Source organism: Pseudopipra pipra, chromosome 1, assembly GCF_036250125.1.
Source record: "Pseudopipra pipra isolate bDixPip1 chromosome 1, bDixPip1.hap1, whole genome shotgun sequence".
Classification (NCBI taxonomy): Eukaryota; Metazoa; Chordata; class Aves; order Passeriformes; family Pipridae; genus Pseudopipra; species Pseudopipra pipra.
In genome coordinates this window covers 112,991,631-113,014,782 of record NC_087549.1, presented here as the reverse complement: position 1 = coordinate 113,014,782, position 23,152 = coordinate 112,991,631, and the positions used below count along the sequence as shown (strand labels likewise).

At 36.4% G+C, this 23,152-nt stretch overlaps 1 protein-coding gene across 2 annotated transcripts in view; it reads left to right on the top strand.

Annotated features, from left to right (window-relative positions):
- Positions 1 to 23,152, top strand: part of ANO10 (anoctamin 10) — a 125,111-nt gene that overhangs the window by 8,869 nt on the left and 93,090 nt on the right. For both annotated transcript variants that reach the window (XM_064672101.1, XM_064672112.1), the window contains exons 6-11: positions 2,401 to 2,970; positions 5,311 to 5,366; positions 6,284 to 6,358; positions 7,341 to 7,523; positions 10,928 to 11,119; positions 13,239 to 13,367. In XM_064672101.1, coding sequence (XP_064528171.1) covers positions 2,401 to 2,970; positions 5,311 to 5,366; positions 6,284 to 6,358; positions 7,341 to 7,523; positions 10,928 to 11,119; positions 13,239 to 13,367 — 1,205 coding nt within the window. The remainder of the gene's footprint in view (positions 1 to 2,400; positions 2,971 to 5,310; positions 5,367 to 6,283; positions 6,359 to 7,340; positions 7,524 to 10,927; positions 11,120 to 13,238; positions 13,368 to 23,152) is intronic.

Genomic DNA, 23,152 nt, shown 5'->3' with positions numbered 1-23,152 from the left:
AAGGTAAGTATGGTACCAAGAAGTCTGTTGTTTTCACTAGGAGCTTACCTTTTTACATCCTGAATTACCCCTTGCAGTTCACCTCCTCAAACATTACCTTTCTGCCCAGGTTGTTTTGTTGGCCTTTATGAATCAAAGTCCCTTTTTTAAACCTACCTTTGTTCTTACTGATCTTGGAATCAACAGAGTGGCTTAGGCTCTGGTTAAAAAAGCACCTGCGTTTCCAAACTTGTTGACGTGCACAGTTGAGGTCCGTTCACTGAATTCTCTTTTGGTTCTAAGATGGCTGTAGGATAATCTTTTGCTATAATGACTCTCAATACAAATGTTCTGGAGTGGAGCACTGGATGTCTCTTGATTTTCTTTCTCATAGCTTCAGGATTTCTGCACATAGGCCTTTGGTCGTAGTTTTGAAGTTGGAGCTGGGGGGCAGTTCGAAGGCTCAACATCTGCACCATGGTCATCTAATGTCATTTTGAAATTAGACATTGCTCTTTTACCAATTGGACAAATTTTTTGTCTTTTAATGTTTCCTGTGTGACCACCTGAAATGGTTCTAGACTTGCAAAATTGGTGGCTCCAGAGTCTGCGGATTCAGTGTCTGTGAGCTTCCATGTAACAACAGTCTGCAAGCACAAATTCTCCCTACCCCTCAGTGAAGCAGTAATGGTCCAAACCAAGACTGTTTAGTCAAACTGACTCTTGACAAGCTCCTAAATGTCTGGAATTCCCAAAGCTATTTTGAGTGGTAGGCATGTCAAAAGTGTGTTTACAACAGTTTGTTTTAAATTCATTGTCTGTATGAAGACTGTATGTTGCCTGCCAGCATCACTTGCATATATTTTAAACACTGAATAATCTTAAAATTAAAACAGCTTTTAGTCTGGCAATGTGGAAAGTTAAGTTTTAAACTCTAAACCCATGAACTTAACTTAAAAATAAGAAAGTAAGCATTTGGGAGTTTGGCTGATTATAAATCTCTGGGTCTTGCAGTTGCTTGAGATTCTTTCCTGAGCTGCAGGACATTAAAGGTCTGGCTCTATAATACCTGCCTCCAGAGTATTGTCTTAGGAGTCTTATTGTCTGCTTGTCTTTTGTTTATGTGAGAGAGCATTTTTTTGACTGACATTGAATACATAAAAAAATGTCAACGTAAATCCCAGGAACCTGTTAAGTATGTACTTATTTAAGAATTTAAGTGTTGCATGCTTGGAGTGTGAAATGATGCTAATGACCTACACTTGAATGTATTTGTTAATTAATTTGCAATTGAGAGGGATGTTGGAGTTTGATTCTTCTGTCTGTTTACCTTTCCTTCCTGCTTTCAGAGACTTACCTGATGGGCAACTGTGAACTTCTGCTGTAGTGTTTTGTAAACCATGAGCCATAAGAATATTCTGGTATTGCAAGTGGGGCTTTGATGTGTTAGTCTGTTACAGAGGGTGTCAATTCAGAGGTCGTGATTCTATGGCTGTTTTGTTAAGCTGGTAAATACGTAGCAGTGGCATGCAAGCAAAGGTGAAACATATTTTGGCATTCAAAACTCTGCTAGGCACTTCTATATCTTATGTGGTGCTATTTCTAGATTATGTTGAAAAATACTCCTATATTTTTTGTTATTAGTAAGATAAGTGAGATCTTGTCTTCTTGGAAGTAATATATCTGTGATGAAATACATCCATTACTAGTGCACTTTTCGTGTCTCTGTAACACCTGAGCAGACAGACTTAGTGAGTACAGCAAATGTGTATTTCATCTGTCAGTTGTCTGCTGAAGAGAATATCTCAACCTGGATGTGCTGACATGTTTAAGATTAAAGATTTCAATATGCCTTCCATCTGTTCCTTTAGTTTCTTGGGGGTTGTCAAAGCACAACTAGCCCTTTTTGGCCCTGAGCAAGCTGAAACAAAGTTGTTTCCCAGGAGTACCTATGCCAGTGAGAATCTTCAGAAACTAAGTGTCACTTGCTGTTAAAGTTTGGTTTGTTTTATATCAAATGCCATCAATGCCATCCTAGCCATTCATTGATCAATTCTGTAATCAAGATGATACTGTTTTCAGTTTGGTTGGGGTTTCCCTTTTTTTTTTTTCTTTTTCTTCCTCTGGATATCTGATGTTGCTATAATAAGTATTGAGGTATTTGACTTCTTTACCATCTGAATGCTATGTTTATGTGTATGTGTGTATATATATACAACATAAAAAGAAAATAATTCAGATAACCACCTGAGTTTTTGGAATAAGGGAGAAGGAGAAAAAAAACCCAATAGTATTCATTGTGTTATTTAGAAAAAAAAATTCTGGCCAATGGAAAGTTCGTGTAAAGTCAAGTTTGGTATTGTACCGATGTTGATGTCTGTGTTTTAAGTGTAGTCTTAATTGATTCATTTCTCTCTGCAGATGACATACGCTGCTACTTTGGCGAGACCATTGCTCTCTACTTCGGCTTCTTAGAATACTTCACGTTTGCTTTGATTCCAATGGCTGTCATTGGGATTCCTTATTATGTGTTTGCGTGGGAAGACTATGACAAATATGTGATGTTTGCCACATTCAATCTGCTCTGGTCCACTGTGATCCTGGAAGTTTGGAAGCGGATTTGCGCCATCCTGACGTACCGTTGGGGGACGCTGTTGATGAAGCGACAGTTTGAAGAACCAAGACCAGGCTTCCATGGTGTCCTGGGTATCAATCCTGTCACTGGGAGGGAGGAACCAGTGTACTCAAGTATTAAGAGACAGCTACGGATTTATCTGGTGTCCTTACCGTTTGTGTGCCTTTGCCTCTACTTCTCGCTGTACGTGATGATGATTTACTTTGACTTGGAACAGTGGGCTCTGGATTACCACAATGAGAACGAGTCTAACTTCAGCAGCTTGATGCTGTATGTGCCCAGTATCATATATGCTGTTGTGATTGAAATTATGAACCGTATCTATCGGTATGCTGCTGAATTCTTAACATCATGGGGTAAGAAAGTTGTTTATTCTTCGTCCTTCAAGTTAGAATCCCAGATGCTTAGACTTTGTTTCTTTGTAGAATACATTACTGTGAGCTCCTGTTTAACAGAATGCTGAAAATGAAGAAATTTCCTGAAGCAGTTTTTTGCTGTGGGGTAAAAGAGATAGCTATTTTAACTTCTTATATTTTGAGTGTTCTGAGATTGCAGTTTCATATTTGGGTTAATTTGCTCTGTGTCTGACGTGCTATCAGAAGGGGTGATCCTGCCTTCTTCCTCAGCTGCTGTCTTCCTTTGGTGCAGAAGTCCCCCTTCCCTTAATTAGCTCCTTGTTTTGCTGTATCAACCGTAGTGGTGACAAAAGGGACAAGATGAGAGCATGAGGAAGGAGCTCAGAGGTGGATGGGTGGCAGGAAGAACTGCCCTGGCAAGTTGCACCCAAAACCTGGGTTTGCTGAGTGTATCTTAATCTCCTCATACATCTGTGCAGATGACAGAGGCACCGAGATAATGGAACCAAATCTAAACCCACCAACTAAATGTCATATGAAAGTGTTTGTGTATGGTACTTATATAACAAAGACTGTGATTTCATGTCCCTATCAAAATATATTTCTCTGGGCACTTTCAAAAGAGGAGGAATGTTATAATAGATTGCCTTTTTCTTCCCCTTGTATGTGTGGCTTATTTAACAGATTGGGCCTTGTGTTTTGTAACCTGACATAAGGATAGTGAAATGCTAGTGTTTATTTTCAATTTTAGCACTTCTACAGACATGTGCAGTCACTTTCAGACAAAGTTAATAGATGAAGCTAATGGAGAGTTAACTGCTTTGTGTAGCTCCATATGGCATTAATTTGTAGGACAGAATCCAGATTACTAAAGCCAGAGACCCAGAAAATTAACAGAAGAAAGATAAAGCAAAAGGGAGATTGATGCAGAAGACAGAATAAAAAGAGGTGTTGAAGTGGGGCTTGGTTATGCATGCCAAATTGATTTGCTCAGCAAATTCAACCTGACAGCCACAATAGTAAAAGCAAGCAATTTCTTTATTTGTTTAAGCCTGTTCAAGGCTTTTATTTAAGTAATGACTTATAAATTCATATCTGAGGTTCAGTTGACGGTTTTGTTTCATTGTTTTTACTACACTGCAGGAAAAAGCTTTTTTCCATAATACCCAGTTGTGTTGATCAGATAGACTAAAATGTCTTTTAAAGGCAACTCAAGGTTTTTTTTAATCCAGATATTTTTGGTTTTAAGCTGATGTTTCATATTCAGCAGAGACAGTATTTATGTAATTTGCTACACTGACAGCTTGTGCCTTTTCTGTTCTATCCAATATGTTTATGCTGCCATGCTTTGAACTGTCTTACCTTCTTTCCCACCTGGCATATTTTCAGATAATATCTGACTTACACAGCTAAACTGACAAAGCATGGGAAATAATCTGGGGTATTTTAAGCACACCTCTTGCAGCCATTTGTCATGAGAACTGATCATTTAGCGAAAGCTGAAAGTAAAAATTGCATTCAGTCACTTGAGTGCATTTTCCACATGTCAGGCCCCACTTCACACCCCTGTCAGAATAGAACTCTGCTGGTTTGTGCTGAGCAAGGTCCATGGGTGACGGGTGTCTCCTTTCAACCTTGTTGACACAGCTCATGTTAGTGTGCTGCTTTCTCAGTTACTCCTTAGCCAGGCCTTTAAAGGTACAATCTGACAAAATAGCAGAAAGAAATTGGAAATCTCCCATTCACTTTTTTCTTCTCCCTGCTGGTAAAAAGCCCTCCTGAAACATCAGCTTCTGACAGTTTATCTTGAATGAACTGAAAATCCTAATTCAGAATGAGTAATGCATCTATTGAACTTCACATACTCTGGTCTTGCTTTAGAGCATAGAGTGTGATCTAAATTTCTTGGAGATGGATGGGAGCATTTCTTTGAGCATTTACTGGTTTTGAATTAAATTTGGTATTGTTACTTTTTGTATTATATTCCCATTAGTCTTGCATTAGTTTTCAGCCAAAGAACAATCAATAGCTAGAAACATTTTGTTAAGTGTTAAGAATGATGGATGTTTTTTCTTTCTTTGCAGTAGAAAAAATACTGGAGTTGTAGACAAAAACATGTATGATAATATTGTACATCAGATTAGCTTCACAGATTAAGTGAGGTACTGGTACCTCACTTAAATATAAATTCTTTTTCCCATAAACTGTTGGAGGAACATAAACTATTAGATGAGTAATTTTTAGGTGGAGGAAAAGTCTCTTTATCCTTTGTATAACAATGTCTAGTGTATGATAAGAGCTTCTGCTGTTTACTGATCAATAATTTTTTTGATATTTTAGAAAATCACAGGCTGGAATCTTCGTATCAGAATCATTTAATTCTGAAGGTTTTGGTGGTAAGTATGTAGTATAAGCAGCTTTTAAGATTATTTAAAAAGACAGCTTGTCATGTGTTTTATTATTGCTTTCCTAGCATTACCTCACTGACCTACACTTTTGTTCAAGGCCAAATACAAGCACAAATGTCAGAGTAAACAAGACTTCTATTGTGGTTACAGTAACTGCTAGACTATTTTAGATGCCTCTTTTTATAGCAGAAGTTGACTTTTTATTTGTATTGATTGTTCTTTCATTAGGATTCTCTCTATATATTCTCTCTATATATTCTCTCCTATTAATTGCTGTGATCCTGTCTTCAACAGGGAGCTATTCCATTTAGTTTTTGGAAGATTTTATGGTTAACCACATTTTTTTTAAAACTGATGTATTAACTTTTATGTACTACCATTCAGATAACTGGTCAGAGGAGGCTGGAAATGTCCATCAGTCTGTTCCTGTACAGTTTATAGTATATACTGATCTATTTACTTTGTGTCTCTGAACAACTAGCTTTTGTGTGTATGTATATGTGTTTGGTTGCTCTTTCAGGTATATAGTCAGTGTGACGCTGGTTCTAAGGAATTGTACTGTAAATCTTAAATTTGTGTATAAGATGTTCAGTAAAAGCAGTTGCCAAGATTGGTTTAATTAATTTCCTTTTTGAAAAGATTGTTTAAGTCTCTTCCAGAGTTCCTTTTTTATTTCCTTCAGTGTGGTGGATTTTTAGTGTGTGGTTTTGTTTTGTTTTGAGTTTTTTTGTTGACTTTTTTGTTAAATCATTTTTCTGACCTAAATTTTAAACATGGTAAAGAAAATTTTAAGGAACAGTTTACATCTGCATGGAAGCTGTTTAGTCAAGATATCTGTTAAGTTAGATGATATTCTGCAGCTGAACTTTTGCTTGAGCACTGAAACTAAATATTTTTATTTGCAGTTCAACTTCTTAAATTGTTTTGCATCTCTCTTCTACATTGCCTTTGTGCTGTTTGATATGAAGCTTTTGAGGCAGGTGAGTTCCAAGAGCATCTTAAGAATGTTGATGAATCTAGGAAAATGAAGGATTGATTGAAACAGGACTTTAGTATTTAATTATTATTCTAAAACATTAGCTTGACAATTAATATATTTCATAAATATATTTTCTTAGGAATCCGTCTTCTGTATTTAAGTTCCCCTAGCACTGTTGCAGAATCATAATGGAATAGAGCAATTCTTTCCCTCTGTATAAATGAGGAACTGTTTTCAAATAAATCGATTATTCCCTTACACAGATGAGGCTGGGAAATTTTCATTTCCTCTTTATTTCCTTTTATGTCAGAAAATTATTATCTCTGTGGGGTTCTTAATGAGAGACTCTCGATGATGGGAGCATGATTAAGTTTATGGCTACAGTGAGGATCTGTAAATAAATAAAGGCAAAAATAATTTGTAGTTAGTATTTTAAATCAACTTTCTGTTGTTAATATCTTTCATGCACTCAAATGCATGAAAAATGGGTATAAGGAAAATATTTTTGCTCCAAACATAATGAGCAGTACAACAAGAACTTCAGCTCAAGATCTCTGTTCCTTTAAAGTGATCTCTAGCAAAACACTTGGCATATCTATACCAGACATAACATTTGTGATATTTCATCTACCTTCAGGTAAAAGCAAGAAGAAAAAATGTAGAAAAAAAGATTTTTTAGCTCCATGATTGTCATTGGCATATGTTAAGTGTTACCTTTCATTGTACTTGGTGCACTTGTGTCCAGGATACATCCAGATCCACAAAATATTTAGTCTTCTAACTCCTACTTTGTCCTTTTCAGTGTATAGCAAAGAATGGGAACTAGAGCATTTATACTTTTCATGTGCTGTTGCTAGGTTTGTTAGGCTGGCCTTTTTCTGTCATAGTATAATAACTCACAGTGTTACTAGAACACACAGAATTGCAAATGATCATACATTTATCACAGTTCTATTTATTTTTATTTCTTTTTTAAACTTAAGAGCTTGGCCACTTTGCTGATAACTTCGCAGATCCTCAATCAGTTTGCAGAATCCTTGCTTCCTTACTGGCTCCAAAAGAGACATAACAAGAGGATGAAGAAACTCACTTGTTCTCAGAAAACTGATACAGACCTGTCATTAGCTGAACAAGTCAATATGGAGAAAGAAATGGGAACCTATTTGGTATGTTATATCACTGTAAAAGAGTTAAAAGTTCTCTGGGCTGTAGTTGACAGAAGCATCAGCCAGGGCAAATGAAAATATTTCTGGCTGTCTGGCCTGACAGCTTATTTCCAGCTTCATCAATTTTGCTGGTGGTATTGTCTATGCAGCTACATGGTGCTCTGGATCAAGAAATGGATACAGTGCAGGATCCCTGTTACACCAGAATGAAGGAGAAAGAATGAACAGCTGTATCTGGAGCTACGTGATCCTGTTTATCAGTGGAAAGAAGTATTTGTATAATATACCCTTAATCTCCAAGAGTAACCTGAAGGCTACCAGGATGAGTAGCCTGGCATAGGGAAGAGGGAGGTTGTTCTGGTTTGATTTTGCAGTGATACTGGTTTAAACAGTCAGTTAAACTAAAGCCTGAGAGAGAGTGTGCTCATGTGTGGATGGGGCCAGAAATGGAGAGAGCGGAAGAAACCAACTCTTCCAAAGAATACTGCTGCTGGAACCTCTTGCTTCATGAAACCACAGCTTTTGCATTCACTGTCTTCCTGGTTCTGTTCCTGACCACCTCCTACCCAGTATAATTTTTAATTGTATTTAACACACTTCTTGCAATTCACTATTTGCAGTTCTAAAAGAATTGACAAAGTAGATATTGGCATGTATGTTAAGGCCTTAAAGACTGGCTGATAGCTTTCTTGATCAGGTGCTGCAAGCATAGTCACAAGAGTCTTAATACTGTGTGATTTACAGTACTTCTACAGAGTAAGAATTACATGTAGATAGTGTGCCTTTTATGTAAAAGGTAGAGATCAGCAGTTTGAAATTTGATATTAATACCATATCACATTCCTCTCTTCCTGCATGAAGTGCCATGAAATGGGAAGAGGAGAAAGAGATAGCACCTTTACAATTGAAAAACTGTACAAATGTTACTACTTGCTTTCCTATGTGAAGACTGGTATTTCCCATGTTTGATACGGAAGGAGATGGATTTAGACAGCATGTCTGTCTTGCCTTGGGGAGCACAGCAGATATCCCTGAGTTATGTCTGAACTGATCAGCACAGTCCAGCACTGCACCTGCACAGCTCCAAACACTGTGTGTCAGCATCAGGCCTTGGTATGCCTGAGCAGATGAGCTCTGGCTCTTAGACCTGAGCTGACTTTCTATTCTCAGCTGTCACATACAAAGCCAGTGTGGTGTCTTTGAGTCACATTGCCCAGTGCTTCTTGTGCAGAGCTAGATCAAATGAATCTGCACCTGTTGTGCTGTTGTGCCCTGAATAGTTTTCTGCAGGGATCCAAGAGGTCAGTTGTAGAGTTTAGGACTTTGCCTTGAACATGTGCACTGCTAACCTCAGTTTCAGTTCAAGGTACTGTGTACTCAAGGCCTTAATTTTGTTTTCAGTCTAAATGCTGTAATTGTTGTGTGCTTGAGAACACATAATATTAGACCACTGATTTGTTTGCAAGCAGTGAGCTGTCAGCAGGCAAGAATATTTCTAAAATTAAAGCTGTCACAAGGGGGAAGCATTTGACTATGTTTAGTACCTGAGGAGTTTAGCAGGCATCTTGACAGAATTCTGTGTTTCAGGCTTTTGTCTTTTGTTTTCCTTCCTTTACATGCTCTTCAGCATTTAATTCTCTATTTTCTTTGTCCTTGTTCTTTCTCACTTTTCAAATCTCCAGGCCTTAACCCTATTTAAGATGCAAAAACATGCTGCAGTAATTTTTTAGTTATTTTTTTAGAATTTCTGCTTCTCTCCTCTAGTTCATTTTCTCCCTGAATTTCTGAATTTTTGTTGGTTTTGTTTTCTTGATGCTGTAGTTCATGTGCTGATCTCACGGCTGACAGTGGCACAATTAGAAATGTCTTGAACGTCGTATCAGACTCCCTGTTTTCTAACACAAAGTTTCATAAATAAATACTTATTTTCTTTTCATACTCTGCTGTTCTAAAAGTCAGCAAGGAAATGTGAAGAAAGGTGTGAGGAAGCAGTGGGAATACTGTGCAGTTACTGTGCAGAAGGAGGGGCACAAAGGGAACCAATGCTCTCTGACTGCAACAGTTGTCTGAGAAAGGGATAGCAGGAACAGATAATGTGGCTGCCACTCCAGTGAGGGATCCTGCACAAATGTCCCTAAGAAAGACCCTAATAAAATCCAGCGTTTGTACAAAATGTTTCTGAGGAAAAATCTTAATGGCTTTAGAAGTCAGGTAGCTCGTCATGGTTTGGCCTGCAGGTTGGTTTGTCAGACCCAGCTAAACTGTGCAACTTAAAAATGACCTCAAATGAAAATGCAACTAATGAGCACCCGGTGTTGATTCCTGAGCTTGCAGGCTTCTACTACCTCTCTCTCTGTTTGCTAGGGAAAAAAGCAAGAGATGCTGAAAAAGGGTAGTCGGTTTAACAGCTATAATGGGCAAAAAATATTAGAGAACCATGTGTCTAAGCCAAAACTAATTTTATGTGGTTCCTGTAATAATCTCAGTTACTGTCAAGTTTTCAAGATTTAAATTTTGAGAGATAGGACAATATGTGAGTCTGTGTAAATATAAGATAGCTAGATCCCAGTTTAACTTGTTTGTGGTATTTCACCATCCTTTGTTCAGTGAATGCTTTTTATTTAAAAGTGGTTGTTTCAGTTCTTTCATAAATAATTGCTGCAGTAATAGAAGACTATTATTAATACTACAAAACCAGTATGCAAATATATGATAAACCTACATGTGAATACTTAATAAGCATGTAAGTACCCACATTCTTGGTTTAAAGATCAGGTGATTGATGTGTTGTGGATTTGTTAAAATAGGTTTTGTTTGTTTGCACTAGTTGTTCCTTTCAGATGTCAGTGCTGAATTGTGTCATTTCATCCTTCAAGTGGGCCACTAACTGACCTACTCATTTTGAAATAAATAAGCAGAAGTACGAGAAAAGAGTTGCCTATCTACCAAACCAGCCTTTCTGTTAGGTCTTTTATGGTCAGTCTGAAATACTAGGATTTCTATTGCCACAATGCTCTTAGGAGAATATTCTGACAGTTTAAATGCATGGTGTTGTTTTCCTATTCCCCACTGTTCCTTCTGTTACTGCTTCGCTGAGATAGTCAGGAACTTGAATTGGATGAATATATTCATACTTCATATTATAAGGATAAGAAGTGTGACTTCCAGAAAATGCATTATGGAAAAGGAAAAACCTTGGCCTTCCCTTATAAGAAGTTTTGAGTAATCGAATAATTACAAATTAACTAGATGAGAGTTTTTTAATTGTTGTTTTCTATCAGCAGTCATTCCCAAAAAACTGATTCGGGATGAGGAAACGTGTTTACAGTTCTATTGTTATTACTGTGTTTCTTCATCTGTTTTTTGTAGGTTACAGTTGTTCTTATTTTTGCTCTGTTTTTCAGGGTACTTTTGATGATTACCTGGAGTTGTTCTTACAGTTTGGCTATGTGAGTCTTTTCTCATGTGTTTATCCACTGGCAGCTGTCTTTGCAGTGTTAAACAATATCACAGAGATCTACTCTGATGCCTTAAAGATGTGCAGAGTTTACAAGCGTCCATTTGCAGAACCCACAGCAAATATTGGTGTTTGGCAGGTAATTTTTGTGTCTTTTTTCTGTTCATTTGTTTTAAAAGAGGTTTCAACAAATATATTTAAGCTGTGTGTTTGGCCCATGAGCCACTTCAAATTTCAGTAGGTACTTTGTTCTCTTCAATGCCTTACAATATTTTCTATCCAACTATACATCCAAGTGATTTTTTTTGGTGGGGTTTTTGACCACATGTCTTTCAGTTGCCTTTGAAAGGAAAACAAATCTTTCTTTTAGTTCTTGTATATGTATTGTACTCCTGTTGCAATGCAACATAGCAAAGCTTCCAGATACTGCCTGGTACTCTTTATAGCCTGCATATTTTAGAAATGGTAATATCTGATTTAATCTCAGAAGCATGGAGCTCAGCAAGGGTTTCAAAAAAATGGAAGAATAGATAAGCCACATGTTTGGCTTGTGCCCTTGTGAACACTGGTACTCAGGGTGACTAATTTTAAAATAACCTGGATCTGTGAGCAGGAGCTGGGACTTTCTGCACAGCCTGAACGCTGTAGTCTATCCAAACAATTTCATGCTGGTAGTACTGGGTTAAGGATTTTCTGTCCTCAGTTCTTTGCCCATGCAATCATGACAGCACCAGCTATTTTGGAGCTTGTTGAGTGTGTTGCATCAGTGAACTTATCCTGACAAGAGTATTTTCTGGAAAGAAAGGAGGCAACTAAGTTTCATCCAGAGACTCCAGTGTTCTCTAATAGCAGTGGCTTGATAAGGGAGTGTGAAGTGTGTTGGGGGAACTTTCTAGGGGATGATTCATATTCTAGTTTTATTTAACAAGTTTTCTAGTGATATGTAATGGAAACAAAGGGCACAATTAACTAATCAATTATTTATTTTGGAGGGGATGTAAATATTATCAAGTGAAACAAATGAGAGATGAGAAATGAAATCATAAAACCTCAAGTGAAACATACTGTAAAAACATGCAAACCAAGGATTTTGAGCAATGTTCACTAGACACATAGATATTGAGGTGGACTTATAAGTCTTTTAATAATATGTCATTAAAATGTGTGAATTATAATCTGATTGCATTTTAACATGGAATGTATTTTCTCAGTCCAAATCTATGCTGCTGACATCTTGATGGCATAGCTGCATTGACCAGTGGTGTGAGCACCAGAAAAATCAGGCTGTGGTCATAAGTCACAAGCATAGCTGCAGGTATATGAATAGCATTTTGTTTGGCTAGAATAGTTTGTTTCAATCAAGAGAGTAGGCTGAAAAATTATAACAATACTGGTACAGTCTTTTATTTTTTATGGTGTCATTTTTTTAATTAATAGTAGAAATGCATTTGCTTTTTGAATTAAAAATAATAACTAAATTTCCAAGTTTTCTCTTTCATATGGGAAGTTAGAGTATTTGCTGAAAGATTTCTGTTAAAGGAATACTGCAATCATTTTACCAGGTGAGCTGAGTCACCAGCTTGTTTTCAAGGAGAAAGCTACTTTTGCTAATTCATTGTGACAGTTCCTACAATTCAATGTCAGTCTTTCTCCTTCCAGACAGGACCTTGGAATAAGTAACCATTATATTGCAAATGCAATTGTTAAGCTGTATTAATATTTTCAGACATTTCGTGGGAGCTTTAGGAGTAGGCAAGAACTTCTTAGACTTGTGCTATTGCATGTGTTTAAATGTAAATCTTTCAATAAATTTCAGCTTGTGCAACTAGTTGTGATTTAGAAAAGTCGTTCTACAAGTCATTCTAAACCATCCTTACCTTTTTCCATTACTTAACATTCAGATAAAACATCTAAAACCACTGTTAAGAATATTAGTTCCTCTATGAACTTTGCAATTTTTCCTTTATCCTGAAATAAATTTGTTCAGGAGTACAACTGTAGATGAGTGCATACTCTCTTGCGTGTTCAGGTTACAACTTTGTTGTGGTTTTGTCTTTGCCTGTCAAGCTGATGAAGTCTGGACTGCTTGCCAAACAAGTCTTATGCCATAGAATTCAAAAGATGAAGGAAAATAAAAATTTAAGCTGATGGGTCTTTTGAGGCTTTAATGAAGAGAGAGGTATTGTCCAGAGCAATTTGGGGACTGGTAAATTAGAGGCAATGGTCATAACTATAAATATATTTGTGTTTTATTTCAGTTGGCTTTTGAAACTATGAGTGTAATATCAGTTGTAACTAATTGTATGCTGATTGGAATGTCTCCACAAGTGGATGCGCTTTTCCCAGACTCAAAAATGGACCTTGTTCTGACTGTGGCATTCATAGAGGTAAGTGTGCCTTCAAACAATGCATGTTTTGGCAAATAACACAAACACCAGTGAAAATGACAACAGGAAGTAGACTTTCCCTTGCACCTTATATTAAAAGGAAATGAAGATTTCCCTATCAAAGAAGAGTTTCAAAGTCTTGCTTTTTGAGTTCTTTCTTTTCCGTGTTTTTCTGTACTGTGAATGCTGTTGCCATACTTTCCCATGCATTCCCAAGATACTGTTTATTTGTGGCTTCATGTATTTCAGGTATTTAGTAGTGCTATTTCAAGAAGCCAAATAATCAAATTTTTGTGAACTGGTTATTTCTCTGCTTGGTTTGTGACCCTAGCATATCTTAAAAAGACTTTGTACATAATCTTTATGGGATGTATCCTGTAAGGCTTATGTGAAACAACTGTGAATGATGACTGTAAATATTGGTAATTGTAACAGAATTTGGGTTTAATTTTTTCCTAATTCTGTATAGTAAGCACTTGAGTGTCATTCTTTTTCAGACATGGAGGGACATCTGTGGACATTTTACATAATAACTGAGATTGCAGGACTTTGCCCTTATATATCTTCCCTTTGGAGTTTTCTTGTGTAGCATTGCCTTGACTTTCATCATTATGCTGTTTTAGCCTTTAGGAACTGGATTACTTTCCTTGTGGCAATAGGTCTGGATTGTGTCTGTGTAGTTATTAAAGTGCGTCGCCTTACCGAGGTGCACCAGGAGCACATATTTCTTTGTTGTTCTTTTTACAGGTGTTAAATGTTATGCAATTAATTATGAGCTTGCTTTGAATTTTATTTTCCAAGCCTTGAGGTTTGCAGAATTAGCTCCAAATATGAATCATGTCAGCTAGTTTGCTGAAGTTAGGGTCTACAGGCAGCCCAATTGAATTGCTCTTCAATTATGCACATGTGAATGTTTACATTAATCTCAGTGAGATATTGTAATTTGGTAAAATAATTCTAATTATATAGTTTATTACTGGACAACATACCTAGAGAGATGATATTATGAAAACTGTATGACTAACTGTAAGCAGGATGGATTTATGGCAGCTTAAAGAGATGGAGCTGTTTTTGCTTTCGCTTGCAGTGTATTCCCCTCTTATCTGTTTGAATGTGAAGCTGGCTGGGTGATCTCTGGGCTGACCTCTGTTTCTTGGTAGGTCACAGGAGAACATCAACGTTTTTCTCTCTAAATTTGAATTCTGTGTATATGCAGCCCTTAGGGGACAGAAATTGCAGCATGGTAATTAGGTAGCTCTTGGAATTACTTTTTAACATTGTATCTCAAAACAGCTATAAACATGGTGGAAAGGGAGATTCAGAAAACAAAGGGAAGAAAGTTTGGAGAGAAAAGATAAATTAGTACTGAGGGGAAGAGAAGGGAAAAATGTCTTATACAGAGAAGCAACTTTGTTGAAGACCACCAATCTATAATTAACATTGTATGAAGGGACTGTTGGAGGCTAATGCTGGATGAGCTAGAGGAGAGGAAAGGTAACCATTTGGTTAAAGAAAAGTTTTCTCCTCCTTCTTAATTCAAAAAACCCACCAAAACCAACACCAACAAAGCAAGTCATAATGCACTGGTCAGAAAAGGTCTATTTAAAAAACAGTTTTAATCAGAAGTATCCAGTATGCTTGATAATGTTAAGTATGCTAGTTTGAGGGGTTTTTTGTGGCTGTTTTTCTGTTATTACAGACTATTTATTGTCTGAGAAAACACAAAGATACAAAACCAACATATGAGTCTTACAGTATGTTTCTGCAGCATAACGAGCCATTTGATTTTTTTGGAATGTTGTTGGTTATAAACAGTTCCAAAACTATTCCATGTGAAATGTAAGACTTTTGCAATCGCTGTAAGGACACTCTCTCAGTGCCTTTTAAACAATATTTATCAACTTCATGGGTGTGGGTTTTTTTGTTGTTGTTCTTTGTTTGTTTTGTTTGTTTTAATATCTAAAGACATAGAGACTAGCTCAGGTTCTCCAATCTTGCAAAAAGTTTTGTAACACAAATTTTGAACTTTCTGGAGTCCAAAAGCGTTCTCCAAAATGAAACACATTTTATACAGAAATTTTATTTTAAAAACTATATGAAAATGAACACAGCAAACGTAAGTTTTGCTTCTGTTGAAGATGTTTTCAGTTGTGTTGACAGTTAAACATATCCTCAGTTACAGAAATGTTTTTTTATCAGAGGTTCTGCTGTACATATTTCAGGTTAAAACATTGATTACTAAATGTTGAATGAAGGGAGTGGTACTAGATGCTGTGGGACTATGAACAGCAGCAGTACAGATTTATGGCAGCTTAAAGAGATGAGGCTGTTTTTGCTTTTGCTTCCTGTATATTTATTCCCATCTTATCTGTTACACTGGGACTTTCTTTTATCTGGTGCATAATGACCCACATTAGGGAATTGATCTGGGAGAAGCTGTCTGGCCCAGTTCACTGGGGAGCAGGGCAGAAGCAACTGTGTGTGGAAGACACACAGTAGTGCTATGGCAGGTTTGTGCTGGATTAATTTGTGGGATGTCTGCACCACTGACCCTTTCTCCTTTAAGTACTATTTAACCTACAGGAAGATCTCTGAACCATGAAAGGAGCACAAATGTCATGTATTACCATGCACCTTTACTATATTCATTAATAATTAAACTCTGCATTTCAGTGGTAAAGAAAAATTCAGGAACAGAATATATCACATTAAACCTCTAGGACAAACCTGGTGCATCTAAATTACATCAATGTCAAGGTAGGAAAAAATTTGGATGTATCAGGGTGTTGATAGGAAAGTGTTTTAGATCACCTAGCAGAGATTCAGAAACATGATTCAGGTGAGTTATTTTATTTTCCGGTGTTTGCTGCAGGTCAAGGTGAGCATTTTACAGTGTGTTTATGCTATTTTGACAGCAGCTTGGCAGGCAGTTTGGAAATGTTAAGAAAGAAATTTCTTTGAGTTGGCTAAGTATGTTTTCATGTGTTCTTTTGATGGGGTAGCCTACTTAAATCTTAGCTAAGTATTTTAATCAGTTTTAAGTAATTGAGACTCCAGTTGAATATTCATGTATCTGTTTGATGCAAAGCTAAACAGAAAAGCACTGTTGCTGTCAAAACCAAGCATAGATATTAGCAATGTCCTGTTTTGCTTTGTTGTTTGTTTTGGTTGTTGTTTTTTTTTTAAATGCTAGTGCTTTTTAATAATAATACTCCTCAAATGGAAACAGTGTATATGGCAACATTTAACACCATCCACTACTGGAGTAATGAAGAACTGTGGTTGATATTCTTGTAAGTATTCTATACCCAGCCCCTACAGATTTATGCAAAATATTTTTGTTTTCATTAACAACTCTACTGCTGTCTACATTTTTGGTGGGAATATGTATTGTGTGAGTGAAGTAAATGCTAATTAGAATAGCATAGAATAAAATATTACCAATTGCAAAATAATGGCAAGCATTAAAATCACATATAATAAAATTTTTTGAAGTATTAAACCAGTGATTTTTTTTGAACAGTTGACCTATTTTCATCAATTCAACATCTGCTTCCATGGCAACATGATTTGAACCAGGAGCAGAATGATGAAACTCCCCTCTTTTACGTATGGATGGATGCTAACTGAGTGCAGCCAGTGCAGTTTTCAAACAAAAAGAAGTAAGCAAATGTCCTTAAAACAGGAAACAATAAATCCTTATTGACATAATTTTAAAATAGTTTATCCCATAGTGTGTTTAGTTATTCAGGCTTTACTGTACACACATAATTCTGGTGTGTACTGCAGGTGCAAAGTAGGACATTCCAAGCACGCGTCTGTGCTCGTGTGAAACTGTTCCCAATCACTTCTGACTTCCTACACTGATTGGAACCAAAAAAAAAAGAAAATTGCTCTGAAGAAATTCGGTGGATAGTTGGGGGAGTGGTTTAAAACAAGGTCTAACCTTAATTCTGCAGTGCTTTTTTTATTTTTCTCTGAAAACTGTTGAGAAAGAGTTTTGTTCCTGGTGACTGTTTCTTTTTAAAGTAGACTCTCATAAATCCAAAGAATGGTAATTAAGTCAGTTCCGGGACTACTATGAAAGTTGAGTTCAAGAAATCAGTTGTATGTGCAACTCTTAGTAGTGATTTTTGTACAGTACATCAGTAGGAGTGTTTTGAACCAGTAGCTGTAAAATACAGCTTAACATGAGTGTATCCTGGTTTCCAAAAGTAACTCATGTATCCAGCACTCAAGTGTGGTAAACTAATGCGAAGCTTTTTTGCGGAAGTGCATTTAGCCTAAATGTTCTAGGTCACATCGAGGCATTTGGAGATTAGCTTGGAAATAATAAGTAATAATGGAGGTCTCTCTTGGTAACCGTAGTATAAAATCTGACCTTACAGACTACAAATATGGTTTTGGGAAGAATGTAGTCAGCTATGGTATAGATGGGCCCTTCATGTAAGGATATGACTGGTTTATTTGTAATAAACATGGCTTAAACAATTGGGCTGCATCGATTTAATTTCATAGAGTTCTCATAAGGATTTGAAATTAGATCTTCATGAACATCATAAAAAACCTATATCGAAAAGTCGTTTCTGTAAGAAGTATGGAGTGGAATAAGGGAAGTAGCCCTTGTTTTTTCTAGATGAGGAGGAGCTGACAGTCCATTTATCGAAGGCTGGAAAGTGAGATTCGTAGCTTGTTAATAAAGCTGATCCAAAATCAAAGTGGTTGAAAGTTGTCTGGTACCTCTGCTTTTCTCTAGAGGTCCATTTTATTAAGCATATTTCTTCATCAAAAGCTGTGTGGTGTACAATAGAAACTGAGCTTCTGCTGAGCACTCAGTGTAATGGCCCCAACATTCAGTCAGTTCAACAGTAAGCTTGACAGTTGTTTCTGAGATGATGTGCCAAATAAACTGGGAAACACTATCAGAGTCAAGCAGTTTGGAGTCTAGTAGGTGACAAGGCATCATCATAATTTGCATTCTACATAAACTTGAAAATCAGTAAACATTGCATCCTGAGTGCAGTTAAAGATCTTTTGAATCCACTTCCTGAGCAAAAGCAATTTTAGGTGGATTGTTACATCAAAGTAAAAGTATTTTCCTTTTTTCTTTTCCTTTAAAAAAAAATCCTTAAATGTTTTGCAACAGATTTCAGTGCAATCTGTTTTTTCCCAATGAAGTTGGGTAACTGTTTTTTCACAAAACAGTACTAGTTGGCTTATTTTCTGGCAATAATGTACACAACTTCATTCTGACATGATAGAAGTAAGGCGTGGTCCTGCATGGAATAGTGTTCCACATGTGTGGAGCAAATAGCTTTATTCATGCAGAACTCAGGAGTCTGGGATTTAGCAGATATGCTAGATATACACTTATGCATTGGCCAACTTTACATAGTAAAGAAACTGGGAAAAAATGCAGAAAAATAGGCTGCATCAGCACAGACACATGTATAAATCCATTGACACTAGTGGAGTTATAAAAGTGCAAAAGTTGAAGCAAAACAGCTGTGCATAAAGTGCTATTTTTTGTGAAATTATTTCTGTGTTTGTGACAGGTACTGATGTAACAGTAGCTGCAGAGTTTCACATATGGAGTCAGACAGCAATGCAGATTGGAGGGGACCTCTGGAGATTATTTGGCCTAACCTTCTGCTGAAAGCAGGACCCTAGATTACATTGTCCATGTCCTTGTCAAGATAAGCTAAGGCTTGGATACTTGACATGAGGGAAAGTTCACCACTTCTCTAGGCAGCCTGTTCCACTGTTTAATTATTCTCATGGCAAAAAACTGTGGTTTTTTTCTATGGAAGAAAAAAATTTCCCTGGTGCAACTTGTGGCTCGTGGCCTCTTGTCCTTTTGCTGCGCATCCTTGCGAAGAGGGTATATCTGTCTTCTTGAAAGCTACTTGTTAGGCATTGGAAGACTATGATTAGATCTTACCCACCCTTCCAGGCCTTCTCCTGTCGAAGGGTAGCAAACCCAATTTCTTCAGCCTATGTTCATATGTCAGGTTCTTCAACCCTGGACGTGGCTCTCCAGCAGGCCCCCTTCAGGTTTTCGGTTTCTGCCTTCCAAGTTGGCAGTGCCACTTTCAGAAAAACAAGTGTTTTTCATGTGGGTTATCCCCTTATGTCTTTCTGCTCATTACAGTGTGAATTCTTTCTTCGTCTTCAATCTATTTGCTTTTTAATCAGAGAAAGTAATTTCTGGGAGCGTTGTACAACCATTTTAACTTTCTTACTGCTGAAATATTTTTGGCAACAGTCTTGAGGTATCTGTCTTGCCATGTGCTAATTCTTTTCTGTGGCAATGTGTTTTTTCCGCACTGACATGCCTGCATATATATTGGATGAGGGCACTTTGTTTATAACCTGAGTATTTTGTCAGTTTTCATGTATAAATGTAAGGCAGAGTACTTACTGGTAAATATTTGATGAGCGGTTTAAATTTCTTTCCAATAGTTAAATGTATGTGAAAAAAAATTTGGTTATTTAGCTATAGTGAGTAGATATTAATTAGGGAGTTACATATAAGTCTCTTTTTCTGAAGTGTTTCATGGTAAGATGCAAACCTTACTGACAGCTTTATGGTTTGTTTTTGGGAAAATACTTGGCAATTTAATTTGTCAAGTATTTTATGTCAGTGAAACAGATATCCTAGCCAAGACCTATCTATGCTTGCACTTGTGATGAAAATAGGAAAATACAGAAAGATAAATGGAAAAATGCACTTTATGTAAATTGTGTAATTATTTGGTTCGTTGATGTATACATATATAAAATAATTCTGCAGCATTACTAATTCTGAATGTTAAAAAAGGTTAATCCAAAACACTGGTGATTTCAATTAACATATTGTTTCTGTTTTAAAATAACTCTGCCTCAGCTGTGAACATTTACATAATATATATACATAAGAAATCATATCTAAAAGCCCTCCTTTAAAAATCTGTGTATGTTTTTATTTTTAGTATCGTACAAATTTGATTTTTATATTCTATGCTAGACAGGTAAGTCACTGTAATTGGGTTTATTCTTAGAAGTGAAATTGTGAGACATTAAAATAGTTTGATACTTTAATTTCAAGCTGAAACCCTAGCAAAAATTACCAGTAGTTGTTGAATAGCTTTGGTAAAACAGCTAATGGAAGCTTCTAGAGCTGTAAAGACTTATGTAAAGACTAAGTACAAAGACTTAAAAAGTTTTACTACTTTTTTATTTTACTGTTTGACAGCATTTTAAGAGTAAAAATGAACTTGAATATCCATGCATTCTTATATGCATTTTACTTTGCAGAAGATCTTGAAATTGTATGTTTAGTTTGAGTATAGAGTTAAGAAATATTTTAAATAAGTTATTCTTCTGAGTAACGGGAACAGATTGTTCTCAGGGCTTTTTTCTCACTTCAGCGGGTGTTTTCACCTTTCAGATGGGGGAAAGATTTATGGATTTGTCTGTATAAAATTTTATAAATGTTTGCTGCTTCAAGAAGCCTCCTGGAATCGTATCAACAAGGTTAAAAAGAAATGACAATTTTGCTGGTAACACAAATTATGTTTATTTCCAAAATCAAAATTTATCACAGATGTTTTTATTGCCATCTACTGGTTCTTTTGAGATATTAATTCTGATTTAGTGTAGATTTTTTTGTCACTTTGAATAGTGAAGCTTAATGCCAAAAGCGTGTCAGAATGAAAACAAACATTAAGAAATTCAGAGATCTGAGCAAGTTGTGTTCTGTAGTTTTCTGCTAGTATAGAAATCAAAATGCATGTCAATACCTACCCTTAAGTAGTCCAGGAGCCTTTTGAAAGTCTCAGAGCTTAAAGCAGTATTTGTCCATTTTCCTATTTGTGAGTCATTCTCATTTGTTCCTCGTTATTTTCTGTTCTTCAACCTTTCCTTTTGCAAATTTCAATTTGCTATGTTCAAAGTTGAAAAATAATCACACAGATGAATGAATTGTGCTGTTCAAACCATGTATGAACACTGAAATATGTTAAATATGCAGGTACGTGTAGTAATGTATAGGACAGCAAGAAACCAATGTGTTGCATAAGGTTTTTCAACCCTGATAATAGAAATGTGTTGATATATTTTACTACTGTTTCTACCCCAAGTGGAGCATTGTATTTTGATAGTAATTTTCATTCCTCCCTCTAGAGTGACACAATTCAGAATGTGATTTTTATCTTTAAATAAATATATGTTTTGGTTATAAAGGTCAGATTTGATGTGTGAAATACAGCTTTACCTTTATTCACAGAATTTTTTGATCCAGTTGAAGTAGGACTGTGTGCAAAGGAATGACCAAGCCAGGTCAGATCAGGGGTCTATATAGGCCAGAATCCTTTCTGTAGCAGAGGCCAAGGGAAGAGTAAATTAGTACAGCCATTTATGTAGTTATGCTTCCTCAAAATTATTTCCCAGGATCTGGTGATTTGCAGTGTAACCTGTCTCGTGATTGAAAATGATCTGGCCAGAGCTGCATGTGAAAGTGTGCAATGCTTTTATGCAATGGCATACCCACTTTTTCAAAAGAACTTGAATTATTTCATAGTAGGAAGCTAGTTAAGTCACTGATGTTAGTATATAGTTTCATTTTCATAAGTAATTATCTTGTGTGTTAGTTCTACCCTGAATTTTTCTGTCTTTTCTCTCTTCTTTTTTATGTTGTTTTTTCAGTGTAAGAAGGATTTTTAATTCTAAATTGCCAGTGGGGGTGTGACATTATAGTGAAGGTTAAGAGGTTCATGGCACAGGAAGCCCTCTCACTGTGAGAGAAGCTTGGAGGTGTCTTAGTAGAAACAATGATAGCAAAAAGGGAATACTCTCTTCTTGCCATCAGCCAGGTGGTGGATAGGAACAGGATGCTGCAAAGGTATCAGATGCTAGTTATCTGAAAGGCCTGAACTTTCAAGAGGGGTCATGCTGGGTTCCTTCAGTAAGAAGCTGAAATGGATATGTCTTCTGAGATTGTGCCATTCCTCATGAATTAACATTATCTGGTAGACACTGCTGTGTTCTTAAATCATGCATATGTTAGGGAGGTTGGATGGGGAAGATACTTTAGGAAGAGAGCATATTTCTTAACTATGCTAATAAGTGCTTCAAAAGTGTCAACCTGGAAGAACAGCATGAGAAGACCAAGTAAGAATATTTTTTATTTTTCTTCTGGGACTGTGCAAGGATGCCAAAATGACAAAACTTCAAAAGGGAGGATGAATAGAGAGCAGATCGTTGGAGACAATTACAAGACATTTTTAAGAACTCTATAGGAATCAGACTTTCAGATCTCTTTCAAACCCACTTAGCTTAATATTTCCCACAAAGAAGCTTCCTTTAATGTGTAAATATTTCCAGCTCAAACCTGATCAGGATGTACACTTCCTTTCTGGCAGTTGGAAGTTGAACGGCCAGACAAAACCCAAGTTAATGCCTATTAATATTAATTGTTTACTTTCCACTTGATTAAGATTAGTAATTGTTTAATGACAAGGCAGAGTATGAACATTCAAAGCCTTTTTGCTTCACAACCATTTCAAGACTGGCTTAGCATTTCATGAAACTGAATTGCTTTCTTTTGTAAATAATGTATTAGTTTATTCTGTTAAATTATTTAAATGATTCTCTGCAAATGTGCTGTTGGTAGCTGCCAGCACAAACCTGAATAATGGCTTTTCCTAGGTAGTAGGTAGAGCTATAGGGTTCATATACCATATATCCATATATCCGTGATGCAGTTTGCAGTAGTGTTTCTTTATACTGTTCTTACTAAGAGTCTT